Here is a 17942-nt window from a genome sequence, read left to right on the forward strand (position 1 = left end):
GACAGACAGAGGGGGAGAGAAAGAGGGAGGAAGGAGGTTGGGGGTTATTCTGCGTGTTGTTGATCAACAGACACTTGGAGACAAAACAACTATTAGGAAAGAGCATAATGTTGTGTAATACCGTTTCAGAAGCCGTTACATGCCGGTGTTTAACTAAATAGAATAGAATTTGACTAAATAGAATTAAATGAATTACATAGACAATACTCCATGTAACTTCCAATGTCTGTAGAATTTGTTGGCAAGCAAATTACAAGCAGTGCCACAACTATTGAGAAACAATAGAACAAAAACGTTTACCATGAGAGCAATATTGCTTCAACAACCATTTCAATATTTCATCATTCCTGAAAAACTTTGACGTGACAGTGTTAAATGAGTATCATACCTGTGATGTTCTCCCAGTCTTCAGCCAGGAACAGCTCCTCAAAGCTGGAGGAGGTCCACTGCACCATCTCATGGTCTGGGAAGAGAACCTCCTCCGAGTTGTCTCTGTCCTCCACAGACTCTGTCTCACTGAACCGCACTGTCTTCGCAAAACTGGGGGTCTTCAGCTTCCTCTCTTCCACACAGGGGATCTCTGTCATCTCAGACATAGGGAGCGGGTTTAACGTAGTGCCCTCCTTCCCTCCACCCTGGCTGTCTATCCTGGGGTCTCCCTCCCCATGGGGTTCCTTGTCTTCCTGCTGAGGCCCATGGGACAGTTCCTTCTCCTCCTGACTTTCATTGTCACCAGGGCCTGTGTAGGCCTTCTTCAACACTGGCTCATTGGTCTCCACCATCCGCTTCTCTTGCTCTCCAGGGCAGGGTTCTGTCTCCATCTCACTACAGGGTGCAAGGGACACCATCTGTGAAAGCCTCCCAAAGAGATGATCCTTCTCCACCTATCTCTCCCCACACTGCCTGCCTGGCTGGTTGGTTCTGTAGTGTGGAAGCAGTTGCTCGGTCTAGTTACAGCTGAGATGTGCCTTCATCCATTAGAGACGGTCTGTAGTTTTTATGAAAACCAAACATTCACATAAACGGTTGTTAAATACAATTTAAAAACATCCATAACTAGACTGAATACCGGTTGCATCAATAGTTTTTACCAGCGCTTTGTCTTATCAACTAGAGCTATACACAGTCTCACCTTAACCTCCTCTCAATCCTGCTACTCCTTGTTAGCCTACATATTCCAGTGAGTTAGGAGCAACAAGAAATTATCGATGCAAAGAAATTGTACAACACAACGAAGCACACTCGGTCAGCAGGCTTGCGCGACTGTAATCTGTAGGATTAGGAGAGCAAAATCTAATCTGGCAGAACGTCTGTAAGCTTCTTAATGACTTCATCGCGCTGCCCCATAATGCAGTTTCCATGAATGCTTTCCACCAATAGGATTTTAGGGACTGCTGTCTTGGCCTTAGTTCTGTCTTATTCTGTGGCGCGAGATCTTATTTTCCCTTTTTAAGTAGTCAAGCGTTAAGAGAGGGACCCAAGGTTCCTAGGATGGCCCTGATGACCTATGTGAGACATTGAGTGCTAGATTGAGTTGAGTGGATTTCCCTTTATATACTAATAATCAACAATATATGCACTTTCTTTCACACCTTTAATCCTTTTATACGTTTGAAGGGGACAATAATCACAGCAACATTTGTGTGGCACAAACGAGATATTATTATCATCTGATATGATCTGAGGGTAATACATTTCTGAAAACAGAACAGGTTTTTCTAGGTTTACCACATACTTTCTGTGGAACAGGAGCCAGTAAGCAACACTTTCAAGACAAGACAGGCCTCAGTACTATAATGACTACACACTGTGTCTCATAGAGTGTATTAGCTTAATAACTCATTGAATTGCAAATTCAACGAAGATCAGTATATACAACCACAACCCATGTAATCATAAACCATTCCTCAATTCAAAATGCACTCACAATTTAAATGAAAATAGCTTTGRTTTTTAAACAGTGACACAAAGATAATGTTTTTTGCATTCATGATTTGGAGTGTCTGTCAGGTATCCTCTGGCACTGTGTCAATATAATATAAAGTCTTTGTTATCTTAACAAGGATAAATGAACTGAGATCTTGCATTCATTTTATACAGTTATTACATTTTCTTGTTTGAGTTTGTGTGTGTGTGTGTGTGTGTCATTGTTGTTTCTGGTCATGTCGCAACAGGAAAAGGGAACCAAAAATACTGTCATACCTAAACTAAATATACTTGACTAAAGGGAAAATGAGCTTTGCAGTGAATGCTATGGTTATTTACCTGAAATGGGTATTGAGATAGACAGGATTATACTTGTCTTGTTTATCAATTATGTATAGACTGATTTAAGAATGATGCATATTATCTGCATAGAAAATCTCTAAATAATGTTAGATTAATACATTTTGCATCCAATGGGGAAATTATTTTCTGATTTAAATGAAATGCACTAAAGAAGGTCAATTCCAATGCAAAGTATCTACTTTTTGCTGTATGAATCAAAAATGATTTGTGCGTATTATGTATTTTTGTTTGTGTGGAAACGCAACATGAACAAGGCTTTCTAATTGCACCTACATATGGTTTGATGATCCCCCTCTGTTTTATCCCCAACCCCCTTAATACTGTAGCACTGCAAAACAGCTTAGAGCCATTTACTGAAAAGACCCTTATTAGACTAATACACAGCTGGCAAGAGCCAGACTTGCATTCTACAATTCCGTAATACCATCACTTGAGAGTTTGGATCTGGGTTGTTAAATCTCCTGAGGTATATTGTCCCACATAGTAGCTACAACCGACAAGAACATTCACAGTGATAATCTCTGGGGTCTGAATTCATTATCTCCTCTCACATTATTGCCAAAAGACAACATACTGCACTAGGCTATGTACTGTACATTTGCTGTGATGCATGTGTTGTTGATAGTCTGGTTCAGATAGTCATAGAGAACCTCAAATGGCCATATGACAAGTTAAAAGACTCCATTAGTGCTGTGATAGACCTCCTTAACCACTGCCCAAGCATCTTGTCTGTTAGGGATTACACCTTTAATTAACCCAAATTTCCTAGTTTTTCATCACTGTCCGTTTCACCTTATCTGTCTAGGAGCAGGGGATTGGCCCAGCTGATCAACGGACTATAGGCTATTTTTGTAGTTGAAAAAAATATATAATAATGTTTTTATTTATTATGACTTCAGGGCTGTAGAATGAATCAGAACCTTGGTTATCTGTAGTATGCTACACAGAAAGGAGATGCTATGATATTTCACTTTATGCAATATAGTAATAACAATGATTATGATTAATATTCATTATTATTTACAATAGAAGCATAACAACAACAAAAATTTGTCACAAGCAATTCTTCAATATGTTTTCCCCTCTCATTTAGTAGAAAAAAACTGATAAGGATTATTATGCAAACATGCTGTATGACATTGTTATTATAATATCAAAACAAAGACATTCAAAGACATGCAAATTAACAATTCGTGTGTGTGTGTGTGTGTCTGTGTCTGTGTGTGTGTGTGACGTGATCACGGCAACGCAGGCAATGTTAACTCCTCCTAGGTCCAAGTGACGTTTCAATGAGAATGTCGCCAAATTACCCCAGTTGAAGTCATGGCAGCGCTGAGACAGGAGCATCGGTATGGGCTCTCCTGTGCAAAAATCAACAAGAAAGCTCAAAATAAAACTCTATTTCACGTCAAGCTAACCGATACCGCCATTCGAACGCTTGAAGCCTATCAGAATCTTAAGGTAAGTCCTAGACAATTCTTTATTTACTCTCGCGCAGGTGTTTGTTTGATTGGATAGTCCYCCGACTAGTCTAATCTCAATGAAAAGAGGTAGACCACTGGGGTAAAAAGTTCAAAAAGTGTCAGCGACACAGTAGCCTATGTGGTGATTGTACACTTCCTTGTGCTTGCACTGTATAGGTGTAAGGTTTATTGGTCGATGGGAAAGCTTGCCGTTTTAGTAGGCTATGGTTGCTTGATTATATGGGACTTCATAGAAATAATGCCACAGCATCCAATACACAATTTGAGGTTGTTTTAAAATTGCTTGGAAAATGCCACCGATTTCGCTAAAAAGAATGAGAAATGTAATTTGTTTGATGCATGTTTGTCGTGTAGATTATTAGCGTATGTATGTGATCCATTGGTGCTTTTAAAGTAAACATATTTTATATGCCTTTACATGTTTGGACTATCTATTCGTAATTGAGAAACTAACAATTTAATGCAGGTATTTTAAATTATCGTGATATGTTGGAATAAAGCACCTAACTACATTGTCGTTTCATAACTTTTGTAGTCTACTTTTTAACATTGGGATAGTCTCTGAGACAGATCATGGCGACATAGCCACCATATTATGGCTCTAAATATAACAATTAACATTTTAATTCTTAGCTTGAATGTAGCATAAATGTAGGTCATCGAAAGTAGGCTTTAATCTATCCAGCAATGGTGTTACTTTCAAAAGTAACAGCCTACATGACCTGTTATGGTTTCTGATAACATGTTGCAGTTTGTCATTTAGAAAAATGTGTAGGCCTAGCCTAATAGCAATATGCCTATGTGACATGGATAATGTGTACGCGTTTCTAAATTACTCAAATTTCCAAAGGATATCTATTCTAAACGTGGTGTCTTTGGTGAGAAATAAATACCTTATTTAGGACATGAAAACTTGTCACCCCAACCCTGGAGTCTCTTGTTGCTATTGGGTGGTGGTGGCAGGGCAGTTTTGTTGCTGTGCTTTTGTGCCGTGAGGGGATTCGATTATCTGGCCCCGGTAACGCTGGTGGGAGGAGTTTACTACGGGTGAAAGGTGATTGCAGTTGTTTTGGAACCAGGCTGCCTCTCAGGCGTGATCGAGCCAAGTGCTCTGTTCGAAGCCCACGGCCAAAGAGTTTCTATTATATTGAAAAGATAGTCCCTCTAACAATGAAAATACATGTCCTCAAAGACGTAAGGCAGGCGGAAGGAGACAAGATTCGGTGGGACCATTCTAGACAATGAGTGCAGATACTCGTGAACAACAGGCGCAACTCCAATATAAAGCCATCTTTTTTGCCAATGTGTCATGTGCGTGCACTTACACAGAACAAAAATCATGCAACAATTTCAAAGATTTACAGTTCATATAAGGAAATCAGTCAATTGAAATCGAGTAATTGGGAATACAGATATGCATCTGTTGGTCACAGGATACCTTTAAAAAAAAGGTAGGGGTGTGGATTAGGAAACCAGTCAGTATCTGGTGTGACCACCATTTGTCTCATGCAGCGCAACATATTTCCTCAGCATAAAGTTGATCAGGCTGTTGATTGTGGCCTGTAGAATGTTGTTCCACTCCTTTTCAATGGCTGTGCAAAGTTGCTGGCGGGAACTGGAACACGCTGTCATACACATCGACCCAGAGCATCCCAAAAGTGCTCAATGGGGGACATGTAATGTGAGTATGCAGGCCATGGAAGAACTGGGACATTTTCAGCTTCCAGGAATTTTGTACAGATCCTTGCGACATGGGCCATGCATTATCATGCTGAAACATGAGGTAATGGCGGCCATGGCAATGGGCATCAGGATAACGTCAARGTATATCTCTGCATTCAAATTGCCATCGATAAAATGCAATTGTGTTCATTGTCCGCAGCTTATGCCAGCCCATACCATAACCCCACCGCCACCATGGGGTACACTGTTCACAACGTTGACATCAGCAAACCACTCACCCACATGACGCCATACACGCTACGCTGTCTGCCATCTGCCCGGTACAATTGAAACCAGGACTCATCTGTGAACAGCCACATTTGAGTTTTCTCTGTTCTCTGTGAAGGGATTAGTACACAGCGTTGTATGAGATCTTCAGTTTCTTGGCAATTTCTCACATGGAATAGCCTTCATTTCTCAGAACAAGAATAGACTGACGAGTTTCAGAAGAAAATGCTTTGTTTCTGGCCATTTTGAGCCTGTAATCGAACCCACAAATGCTGATGGTCCAGATACTCAACTAGTCTAAGGAGGCCAGTTTTTATTGCTTCTTTAATCAGAACAACAGTTGTCAGCTGTRCTAACATAATTGCAAAAGTTTTTCTAATGATAAATTAGCCTTTTTTTAAATGATAAACTTGGATTAGCTAACAACGTGCCATTGGAACACAGGAGTGATGGTTGCTGAAATGGGCCTCTGTACGCCGATGTAGATATTCGATTAAAAATCAGCCGTTTGCAGCTACAATAGTCATTTACAACATTAACAATGTCTACACTGCATTTCTGATCAATTTGATGTTATTTTAATGGACAAAAAATKTGCTTTTCTTTCAAAAACAAGGACATTTTTAAGTGACCCAAAACTTTTCAACGGTAGTGTATATTTGATGGAAAAGATATGATGTTTGTTGCCAGATGATGCACCATGCTGCCTTGTTGAGAGTAGTGCAGATTACTGTTTGATTTGAGAAGTGCGCTCCTCCCTCACCGCTTTTGCCTGTTCACGTCACGGACTATATACTGTTGCTCTTCAACTCAGGTTAATAGGACTCCCTCATTGTTTTGCATTTTTAAAGTGCCACCACAGCGGAAATTCACTTTTTTTTTAGACTGAAACACGATGCCCGGACCTTACCCATAATGTTGCACAACGATTTACTGTAAGTCAATAAGTCATCGTTTTAGTCAAAGTTTAAAGTTTAGCGCCAAGACCTCTAGAGAGCGTAGTTCTTCCTGATGAAGTATTACTTCTAGGCGTCGATGCATTCAGCCCAGCTGGTAATACACTCGTGTCCCCATGGACCTCGTACACAACAGCCTCCATTCAGGCTTTAAAGGTGCATCGGTTTCCTCATTAACTTGATTTAATGGCTTGTCGGTGGGAGGGAAAATATTAGTACTATCTAATAAAACACTATTTTCCATCAACGTGCTAGGGTGGCTAATGCTACTTCCTGATGTTGTGGTGCAAGCTCAGCCAGGAGTGAACAACAGACTGACGTGGCGTGCAACATCCGGAAGTTGTCGGAAAATCCAAAAACGGTTGTGGAAAATGTTTTTTTTTTCTAAGACAGCAGAAATATTTTCAGTTTTTTTTTGTTCCACCGACGAGCCATAAATCGAGTTGAGGAAACTGACGCCTTTGCGGGGGGATGTTTTATGTACGAGCCGGTCCATGGAGGACATGCGATATTGCGGGCTGAATACATTACATTTGGGCGTAAGGTGACAAACGACGTAAAATAAATAATAGGGTTATCTTGCAGCCAGTTGCGCTAATTTGGAATTGAAGTGGGAAATCCGAAGTGGGACATTTTGTAGAAATCCGTGTCATCGTCGTGTGTTTCCTTACCACCCCTGAGCATGGCATTGTTTCTTAATCAAAAACAGCTGCAAAGTTCTTCCTCTTTGTGACTGAGCTGAGCCAAACAGCCTTGAGTCCACTTGGCCGTCTGAGCCGTGGAGCAAATTAAAATAGGGGATGTAAACTAATGTTTTTGCAGCGCCACTTTATCAGAAAATTCTCGTAATTTTCATAGTTGCATTTTGCATATCTGCTCCCCNACCAGTGTTTTACTTCACTACACGCTCCACTGCTTTGATTGGTGCAGCTAGAAACTAGAAGTGTCTGTCCTGTAATGAAAAGGCACCTGCGAAAGACATTTGAAGGAACTTGTTTATTTTATTTTTTGTGCCTTTACATTTGTATTGGTGTTGTCTGATGCGCTCAGGGTGTTGTTACATGTGATTTGCAGAGTGCATCATGGGCAAAGTCATTGTAGCCCATCATTTATTTTCCTCTGTGTGAACCATGAGCTGATTTGACTTTGCTATACAGCAGCCAAAGCCTGCCAGCAGCCCACATACCAGCAGCCTATCTTCCCTGTAACTATTACCCAGGTTGTGGTTGTAAATGAGAATGTGTTCTCAGTCCACTTACCAGGCAACAAAGGTTGCACCGTGTCCATTACAATGTAGAAAAACGCATGTCTCTAAACCTTTCAGTAGTTATCCATATTACCGGAGCTTCATCTTATTACTATTTCTGTGGTGGATTCGTTGCCACAATTTATGGAAAATGCCAAAAACTTTGGAGATGACAATAGATGACGAAGTCAAAGATACTGGTTTCCATCTGTGTTTTCCCTAAATGCTTATGAAAAATCCAGCACCAGCCACAGCCTAGCCAGCTGGCTAATCTTCTGAATATGGTGTAGTAAAGAAAAATCCCAGCAACAACCGATAACAAAAGCTCGCTAAATAAGGTTAGCAAGATAGGGTACTGATAGCTGTCAGTATAGCTAGCTATTTATTGATGTTTCTCCACTCCACGTGGAAATCACCTTCCCTTCCCCAATTCGTGAATGTGTGTAAGTAGCCTGCGTCATTCTTCGGAGGTGGAACCTAAACGAGCATTTCCGCTCTAGAACAGGAATTACATTGAAATAGGGGTGGCATTGTCCTCTGGTGTCCTTTTAAACATTTGAAACCCCGCTCAATTCCAGAGCTTATTGGTCCGTTAGGTGGTGTAGAACTATGGGTTGTTTTCCCCAATGACAATGCATGGTAACTTCCTCATCTGTTGAAGGCCAATGTAGGCTGCTGCAGTAAAAACAGATACAGAGTAAAATATACAGGTGTTTTGTCTAACTAATGTAGACTAATTCTGCTCTCATTTCAACAGTCAAAGTAGATTATTATATTTTTTTCTTCTCTTAACCAAATATGTATAGGTCATGTATAAATTCTGTGTGGGTTTTAGTTGATTGTATGCCGGGCTCTAAAATAAAATATATATCATTGGTAGCACTGGCACTCCCAACTTAAAGTTAGGAGCACAACATAAAATTTAGGAGCACCAGAAAAGTTGATTTTTACATTGATTGAGATAAAATAGCTAGAGTTCATATTGGCTTTTTGAAGCACATCATGCTGTGCCTTAGAAAAGAAAAACCCTTTAGACATTGTTAATTATAACCTAAAATGTTGACACACATACCTGTTAATGAAATTAGTCATTTGTGGACTATTAGGTTTCTACATCGTGTAAAAGCACAATTTTCCTACTGTTGTCAGCTAGGTACCCGAACAAGGTGTAAACAAATAGTTAGCGGCCCACGAGTAGTTTTAGAACGTCCCGCGACATGGTTTATAAATGTGTAAATGCGGCCCACCACTGTGCAAAATAAAAAATGTAGTGCCTACATATATGTCATAACTTCTGAACAATTCGTTTCTCTCTAATAATTAGAGCTGGAAATTGCCAGGTACCTAACGACAAGATATTATCACAATACTTAGATGCCGATACGATTATCTATTGCAATTTTCACTATTCTATATTTATTGCAATTCGATGCTCCAAACAAATTACTCGCCAAAATACTCAAGTTGCTCATCTGCTGCAGAGGGACATGAGAGAGACATGAGAACTTGTTTTGATCAGTCATGGAAATAAAAGTGCTGACATGTTGGCTTACCATTTTTTTWTTTTTTTTTAAGAAGACTGAGAAACTAGAGAAAAAATGAGAAATACTGTAGTTTTGGCGCAGGTACAGCCGACCTAGAGCTGGCGAACTACCTAGCAATTTTTTTTTATTTAACTAAAATGGCAGTTCTTGCAGAAAAATATTTTGGAGCATATGTGACCAAAAGGGGTGGACTTTAGAGCCCTGATCATATTCCTCATTCAGCAGACTGGCGCACTCCTTCAACGGTTAACACCTTCTCACAAAGCAACTGTTTTGATTATCCAGAGGTTGTTGATTCTGCTCTTCACAGGTCTTCACTGTCAGCCCTAGATACAAACACAATTTCCCTAGTATAACATCAGATTGTATACACACATTCCCCAAATGTTTTTTTAAATAATTTGGGTGCTCATATTTTAGTCCTATTTCAGGATATTTGTTTTTTGCATATCACAACGGAGAGTGGGGTCACGGCCAGGGTCTGTCATTATCAATGGTGGCCCTGGAGCAATTAGGGTTAAGTGCTTTGCTCTAGTGTAACACTGGTGTTACAGTCGAAAAGCAGCAAAGGTGGTCACGTCTGGTTGTTATGGGTTTCACTCCGACTATAGGAGCAAAGTGCCAGCCCCTAACCTCTGTTAATGACGTTTATCCTGCAACTCTGACCCATGAAAAGAAATAGATCTCTAATAAGCCTACACTTTAAAATACAAGGTGAGCTGTAGGCCTGTTAAGCAATGACCAGAGGGAAAGAAAGAAGCATGATGATCTCTCCCAAAACCATCTATAATAGATAAACAGGCCTGTTGACCATGGCTGCAGCTGTAACTTTCAGATAGTGACTCTTATCTCTTGACCCTGTACCATCGCTAGGAGTATCTCAGAGAGCAGAGAAGAGTTTTTTTTGTTCTCTTCAATGTTACATTCTGGTCATATGAAGGTACTGATGCTTGACTGTTGAGGAACTCCTGAAACATGCACAGCATGGTCACCTCTTTATGGTTAGATAAAGGCTTATTTGGGGGACAGCTTTGTACATGAACGACTGTATTGTGACTTGCACAAACCTAACGGCTGATCAAATGTAGCCCACTTGCAAACGAAGGTACAATTAGTAATCAGCTAAGAAAGTGATTAGGGCTTTTACTCAGCTTTGTGATGAGGCTTTTCCGTTGATACGCCTCTCTCGCGCTCTTCCCCCCCCCCCTCTGTCCCCAATTTCCAATTGACTATGAGAACTGGTTGAGTGAAACAAGTTTTCTGTGCTCTAGATTGATTAATCAGACACATTCCAGTGCAGATTAGCAGTGAAGCCCCTTGATCTGTGGACCTGGCCGTATAGAACCATGATACTGGCGAGGGGCCACAGATATGAGCACACTCACAAAGCCTTAACAGCACATTTTATTATTGAATTAACACTTAAGAAGTTGTACGCTGGTCATTGGGGCAAATAAGCGATAGGAAACTCTAATTATTGTGATAGTTTGCTAATGGGTATAATTTTCCCCACTGGTCTAATTGAACTAAGTAGTACTGTTGTAATACATTGTTAGCTTGATGAATAAAGGGTGATTGCTTTGTGAGAAATTGACAGTATTTAGCATGCAATTGCAGAAAAGGTATTTGCTAGCCTATCTTGACCAGATATGAAATAACAATTTCCTTTCAACATTTTAAATGTTACCTGATGTGTTTTAGGATCAATTTTATTTTACCTGCAATGCTTGAGTCTGTTATATTAAATGATAACCACTTTCCCCTTTTCTCTCCTCCTTCCCAGGGATCCTTACCAAATCAGCCAGCAGTTTGCTTCAAGGGGAGCCAGGGGGTAAGATGAATGTGTTTTTGCACACCCTTTCTAAAGCTTTAGAAATGAAATGCTTTAATTAGTTCTGATTTTGCCGTACAGGCAGCACTCGCAACCGCTCTTCCGCTGCATTTTTCATGAGATCCAAAACCAATGGCTTGAAACAGGAGGCCAGTTCAGTTGCATGCATGTGCATCCACTGACTAAACCCTGAAGGCCTGCCTGATTAGATTGCACATATTGTGAGGATATTGTTCTATTCTTCAGCTGGTGGTTATTGTTGCCTTACAGGGATATACAGTAGAATGGAGCAGTTCTCATATTTGTCATTATAAATACATTAAAAGCTTGACTGCCTCACAAAGAGACTATCAGTGTTTAATGTGGCCTCCTTTTGCATTTGTGGCATGTGAGTTAAGGTTTATGTTTCAGATAGCTCTTTCCATGTTATATTTAGAACAGGATTTAATCGGTCCTGCCACAGCAATGTTTATACAGAGTCTTTATTTACACAAGTACAGTACTGCCAGTCATTCTGAAAACTGGAAGCATATAGCTGGTATTTTCACAATATTCCAGGACCATGTTTGTGATTTTTATCTGGCTACGGGGGAAAAAGGTAATATTGCAATTGCATAAATACTGCAATGCAGGTTTGTTTGAATGTAGCTCTGTGTCATATTATCCTTGATGCTGAGTGTAGTCAGACCTAGTACATCACCTATAGAAACACTTGGCAGTGAAATGGAGAAGACATTCCTGTGAAACCGCAGTAAAGAAAGATGCCTGTGTCCAACCAGATTAGCCGCGGCACTAGAGCAGCCTCCCCAGCGCTGCCTGCTAGCCTACTGCACATTTACCACACAATCAGCCCTGTCTAAAAGGAGCTGCTCTAATCCCTGCAAGAGCCGATTGCATTGACGAAAGTGACTTCGCTCTGTACACAAACGCTGGCCTGTGCGCTCACACGAGCCCTAAGAGAGGGTACACCATACCCTCAGGCAGCTAGCCAGGTTACTGGGTCAGGCTGGCAACTGGAAAGGCTTTGTTTGGAGAGGGGGAGGAGGTTGGGGAGTTGGTGAACCCCAGGGAGCCCCATGTCTCCACGCCTGTTGTCTCTGTGTAGACATGAAAGAGCTGAGATGAGGAAAGGGGGATGCTATGGCAGCCGTGGAATTGTTCTCCCTCTGTCTGCACTGTTCTTTATGGCGCTTCATCAGAAAATAATAAAGTACTCTGATACAGAATGTAGCTTAGGTTTGTTTTTACCTATCTAAGGCATATGCAAACCAGCGAGTGTAATTGAACATATGCAAAACACACGAGATGAATACGGATAGGGAACGTCAGTCGTTCTGTTTAGTGTGTAATTGAAGTGTGCTTTAATCACTGAATAGGATTTTGTGATTATATATTTGTTGGCACATTACATATTCAAATTGCTTTGGCGGAATTCAAGTATAGGCTCCCTCCCCCTCTGACAGCGCCCCCCTGCGCAGGCCGATTGGGCATTAATGAGCTATCTGCAGCCGTTGGAGGAAGAGCAGATTAAGCTGTTACTGGTGGGGGGGGGGTGGCTGAGTGAACATGGCAGACTGGAGGAGTACACCCAGACAGAGGGGGACCAGTGGGGCTCTAAGGTGCCTTACAACAGTACAGTAAAGTGTCCTTGCCATCTCATCTAGAGCAACATATTACAAAAACCTACTAGCCTAGATGAAGAGTGGGGCGATTCTTGTGACAGGTGGCAGTGTCCTCTTAGACGTACCCTACCAGTTTCAAACAATACCTGCTTTCTTGTCGGGCTTGCTAGCTCAATGTCACATTTCCATTTCCAGTGCCACTAAGCCAAGGGAATTCCCATAACCACTCTGGCTGGCCTCTCTCCAACACCTTTGGTGTTGGGAGTTAGTCCGCCATTATCAAGCAATGCCATGTTGTGGTTGACACACGGATTTCCTCTGGCTATGTGGCCAACTATGTATCACCTGGTGATGTGTAGTCACATCATTTATTTTTAATTTTTAATTTTACTTATTTAACCAGGTAGGCTAGTTGAGAACAAGTTCTCATTTGCAACTGCGACCTGGCCAAGATAAGCATAGCAGTGTGAACAGACAACAACACAGAGTTACACATGGAGTAAACAATAAACAAGTCAATACATGGTAAGAAAAAAAGAAAAAAAGAGAATCTATATACAATGTTGTGGCAAAGGCATGAGGAGGTAGGCATAATATCAGATAATTACAATTTGCAGATTAACACTGGAGTGGTAAATCATCAGATGGTCATGTGCAAGTAGAGATACTGGTGGCAAAAAAAAGCAGAAAAGGAAATAAAAGCAGTATGGGGGGGGGTGAGGTAGGTAAATTGGTGGGCTATATACCGATGGACTATGTACAGCTGCAGCCGATCGGTTAGCTGCTCGGAGAGCAGATGTTTAAAGTTGTTGAGGGAGATAAAAGTCTCCAACTTCAGAGATTTTTGCAATTCGTTCAGTCGCAGGCAGCAGAGAACTGGAAGGAAAGGCGTCCAAATTAGGTTTTGGCTTTAGGGATGATCAGTGAGATACACTGCTAGAGCGCCGTGCTACGGTGGGTTGTAAGCCATCGTGACCAGTGAACTGAGATAAGGCGGCACTTTACCTAGCATAGCCTTGTAGATGACCTGGAGCCAGTGGGTCCGACGGCGAACATGTAGCGAGGGCCAGCCGACTAGGGCATACAGGTTCGCAGTGGTGGGTCGATAAGGTGCTTTAGTAACAAAACGGATGGCACTGTGATAACTGCATCCAGTTTGCTGAGTAGAGTATTGGAAGCCATTTTGTAGATGACATCGCCGAAGTCGGGATCGGTAGGATAGTCAGTTTCACTAGGGTAAGTTTGGCGGCGTGAGTGAAGGAGGCTCTGTTGCGAAATAGAAAGCGACTCTAGATCTGATTTGGATTGGAGATGTGTGATATGAGTCTGGAAGGAGAGTTTGCAGTCTAGCCAGACACCTAGGTACTTTAGATGTCCACAAATATTCTAGGTCAGAACCGTCCAGTGGTGATGCAAGTCGGGCGTGCGGGTGCAGGCAGCGAACGGTTGAAGAGCATGCATTTGGTTTTACTAGCGTTTAAGAGCAGTTGGAGGCCACGGAAGGAGTGTTGAATGGCATTGAAGCTCGTTTGGAGGTTGGTTATCCAGTGTCAAAGAAGGCGCAGAAGTATACAGAATGGTGTCGTCTGCGTAGAGGTGGATCAGGGAATCGCCCGCAGCAAGAGCAACATCATTGATATATACAGAGAAAAGAGTCGGCCCGAGAATTGAACCTGTGGTACCCCATAGAGACTGCCAGAGGACCGGACAGCATGCCTTCCGATTTGAACGCACTGAACTCTGTCTGCAAAGTAGTATTGGTGAACCAGGCAAGGCAGTCATTAGAAAAACCGAGGCTACTGAGTCTGCCGATAAGAATATGGTGATTGACAGAGTCGAAAGCCTTTGGCCACGGTCCGATGAAACGCAGCACAGTACTGTCTTTTATCGATGCCGGTTATGATATCATTTAGTACCTTGAGCGTGGCTGAAGTGCACCCGTGACCGGCTCGGAAACCGGATTGCACAGCGGAGAAGGTACGGTGGGATTCGAGATGGTCAGTGATCTGTTTGTTGACTTGGCTTTCGAAGACCTGGGCCTTGGCTTTCGAAGATGGGCACTTGTCATGCTTGACAAGTGCCCACATTGTCCCCCCCCCAGTGATAAGGTTCCAACCATTTGCTCATAACAACTAGCTACCCTTGTCATATTCAGAACGTTATTGAAGGGAAGAAAATGTAAAAGCTTGATCAGTATAGAGCTTTCAGTTGCAGTGGTTAAAGAAATAACAACCTTGTCATGTAAGCTAACAAATTAAAAGTGGAGCGGGTGACGCAACTGTAAAGAAATAAACGTGAAGACGAGAGGGTTATGTGAAATTCTTTTCACATTTCACAAAAGCTCTGTCTAAAAGGAATTCAGGTCTGGATTACTTTGAAATCGTCACTTGGGATCTAGGAACTTATTCAGTGTAGGTTTGGGTTCTCATGGTCTGGAATTTCACATCCTAGTGCTTATTTTCCTTCAGTGCTGGCAAAGTAGTCTTTTAGCTGGCATGTTTTATGTCTGCTTAGTAGAAATGGAATCCTTTATTAGCTCTTAGCTCTCTTTGGTCTCCAATTATAGGACACGTGGTGATTTGTATATTTTTTTACTGCGTTTTCACAGCATTGGACATATTATCCATCTCTCATGTCGAGTGCATGTACACAAATGAACAGTGTGTGATTTTCAAGTTGTTTTTCACACCTAAGGGAGCAGCTGTATTTATTAGCAAGAGTTCTGTCCAATGAGCCCTGTTACAGTATTTGTGCCATATGGTGACAATTCATTCATTGTAGGGATATTGCAATTTGTGAGATTGGATAGTGGTGATTTTTGGATTAGGTTGGCACACTATTTCCTCATGGCTCTGTTGTGCGGCGATAGAATTCTATCACATAATCCTGCAGTGTGATCACTTTCCTGTTTGCCTCCAGAAATCTTCTTGCAAATGATGAGATTCCTGTTTTGCTTCCCACTCAGCTTCCCAAATAAGAACTAGAAAAAGGATCTGGGTTAAGCTTTGTTTTGCTGGTACAGTATGCCCTCAAAATGGGATCTCTGCTCTTGCCAGAAATGCCATAATACAGTGTTACAGCCACAGTTTTAAAAACGTGTGCGCTCTATAATCTGTCTGGGCTATATATTGCAGAGCAGTCTCTTTCTGTGTTTTGTGTCACATTGATGGTGATCTCATCCCCCTCCAGATATGGGGAATACGTTGCATATAAGAGTTGATATACATAGCTGCTGGGCAGACCATCCAGATATTATCGAACTGAAGACTGGCTGGTGCTTAGAGGAGGAGAGTAGAGGAAGGGAGCATTCTTCCCAGAGATCTTCTCATGACGACTGTGTGTGAAGTATCAGCTAGCTGCCCCCTCCCGTCTGCCCCTCAGATTATTGTGCCGTTTCGCCCCGTGCCTTGGCTTGGGAGACATCTACCCCCACCCAGAGCGCTCCGCCTCCCTTTCTCACTGCAAATGAGCTCTTGCTCTGTGTGTGTGTGTCTGCACGCCCGTCAGTCAGTATTTTTTCCCCCCCGAACGCTAATTAGAATAACAATAAGAGGAATGCGGTTAGAGCAAGATCCTTTCCCAGTGGCTCAGCCAGAGGTTGGGGGAGTCGTCCCACGTGTGCCTGAAAGGGCACACGCCGCTCTATTCATCCAGATGTGTCAGGCTAGGCAAAAAGCCCTGCGTGCCCTGCATGTCTGAGGCCCACTGTTTTGACTGGCAAAGCTGTTGGCCCCATTTTGGGATCACATATCGGAGGGACAAGCCTCATGAGACATCTCCCAGTCCAGGGAAGACTGGCTCTCTTTCTTTAGCAAGCTCCTCTGATATTGAGATTGCTAATGTAGCTCTGAAGTAGTCATTTGATGATGATATTATCCAAGTTATCGCACAAGGGCTTTTAGCGAGCATATTTTAGCTCGTTTTTGTGTAGCAATTAAACACGTAACTTAACACTGATATGGAACTGAAGGTATAGAGTTTTGAATGTTTGGCGCATTGAACTGAGACCGTTGATTCCCAGCAGCACTGATCTGTCTGGCCTGGCACAGCCTCAGTGTGTGGGGTATCCTCACCAGGATGAATATCGGTTCCAGGATGTTGTTGTAGCTCTGCTCACATACAGTATTAGGTCAACCATTTTGTTTATTAGCACAGGTCAAAAATCTACTAGAAAGATTGCTTGACACACCCAGCCCCCAATTTTTTATACTTGTACAGTCTTAGTGTTCTCCTTACATTCCAATAACAGTGTTAGGAATATCCCAAAAAGCACGCACACCTTTTGGCCGACGTATCAAAATGCGTAGGGAATATGTAGTTTGGAGAGTGTTTTCACATTGGCAAGACGTCGCCGAGACATCAGAATAGAACGCCTGGCCGACATATAATCAATGTAGAATTTAGAATGTAGGCATTCTAAATACGTCTGTGAGAAGTCTTGCCAATTTAGCAAATGCTTACTACATCTAACTGGGATCATGATGGCTATTTAAATGAWATCACAAGAATAGGCTAGACCAATGAGATCCTGTTGGATCTAATCCCATTCATGGAAGATGCCTCACCATTCTGTAAACCAGTAAGGACTGACCCAGAAGTTACCTATTTGGAGGGTGATAACATCACTGAAAGCACTAGTGCTACAAAATGTCCATCAGCGAGGGTGGAAAAGCAGTATGTGATGTAAGAAAGAGCAAGCCTCTGTTCCTCAAATCTTTCTGTTGGTTATTCGGCTATCTGCAATGGTTGCTTTTCCTGAACTCTTCCCACATCCATTATTTTTCCGCCATTTAAAAATGCAGCACAACAGGATGCATGCAAYGCTGCCCCGGTAAACAAACATGGTTAGGGAAGTGGAATGGTCAAAGGGCAGAGTTTGTCTGCAGTGTGTAGTTTGTGTTCTTTTAGGGCTCAAATCACTAGAGTACTACAGACTGAGCTATTGTTTAACCTAAAGAAGAATAACAACCTAAGATAGTCTTTACCACATTGACAGTGGGAGATATACTCTGCCTGCAAA

General features: G+C 42.0%; 2 protein-coding genes across 6 annotated transcripts in view; one reads left to right on the forward strand and one right to left on the reverse strand.

Annotated features, from left to right (window-relative positions):
* The window catches only part of LOC111952611 (peptidyl-prolyl cis-trans isomerase FKBP8), a 54365-nt gene extending 49611 nt beyond the window's left edge, over positions 1-4754 (reverse strand). The window contains exons 1-3 of one of the 5 annotated variants that reach the window (XM_023971467.2): positions 4667-4754; positions 3600-3650; positions 389-825 (exon numbers count right to left, since the gene is read on the reverse strand). In XM_023971467.2, coding sequence (XP_023827235.1) covers positions 389-821 — 433 coding nt within the window. In that variant the 5' untranslated portion in view covers positions 822-825; positions 3600-3650; positions 4667-4754. Of the gene's footprint in view, positions 1-388; positions 989-1132; positions 1307-3599; positions 3651-4666 lie in introns of those variants that run through there. The other 4 variants (XM_023971462.2, XM_023971464.1, XM_023971468.2 and 1 more) reach the window with 4 other exon arrangements.
* Positions 3590-17942, forward strand: part of LOC111952608 (RNA polymerase II elongation factor ELL2) — a 48034-nt gene continuing 33681 nt past the window's right edge. Inside the window, exons 1-2 of the mRNA XM_023971457.2 lie at positions 3590-3750; positions 11253-11300. Of these exons, the coding sequence (XP_023827225.1) occupies positions 3613-3750; positions 11253-11300 (186 nt within the window). The 5' untranslated portion in view covers positions 3590-3612. The remainder of the gene's footprint in view (positions 3751-11252; positions 11301-17942) is intronic.

This window comes from Salvelinus sp. IW2-2015, linkage group LG26 (assembly GCF_002910315.2).
Source record: "Salvelinus sp. IW2-2015 linkage group LG26, ASM291031v2, whole genome shotgun sequence".
NCBI classification, from domain to species: Eukaryota; Metazoa; Chordata; class Actinopteri; order Salmoniformes; family Salmonidae; genus Salvelinus; species Salvelinus sp. IW2-2015.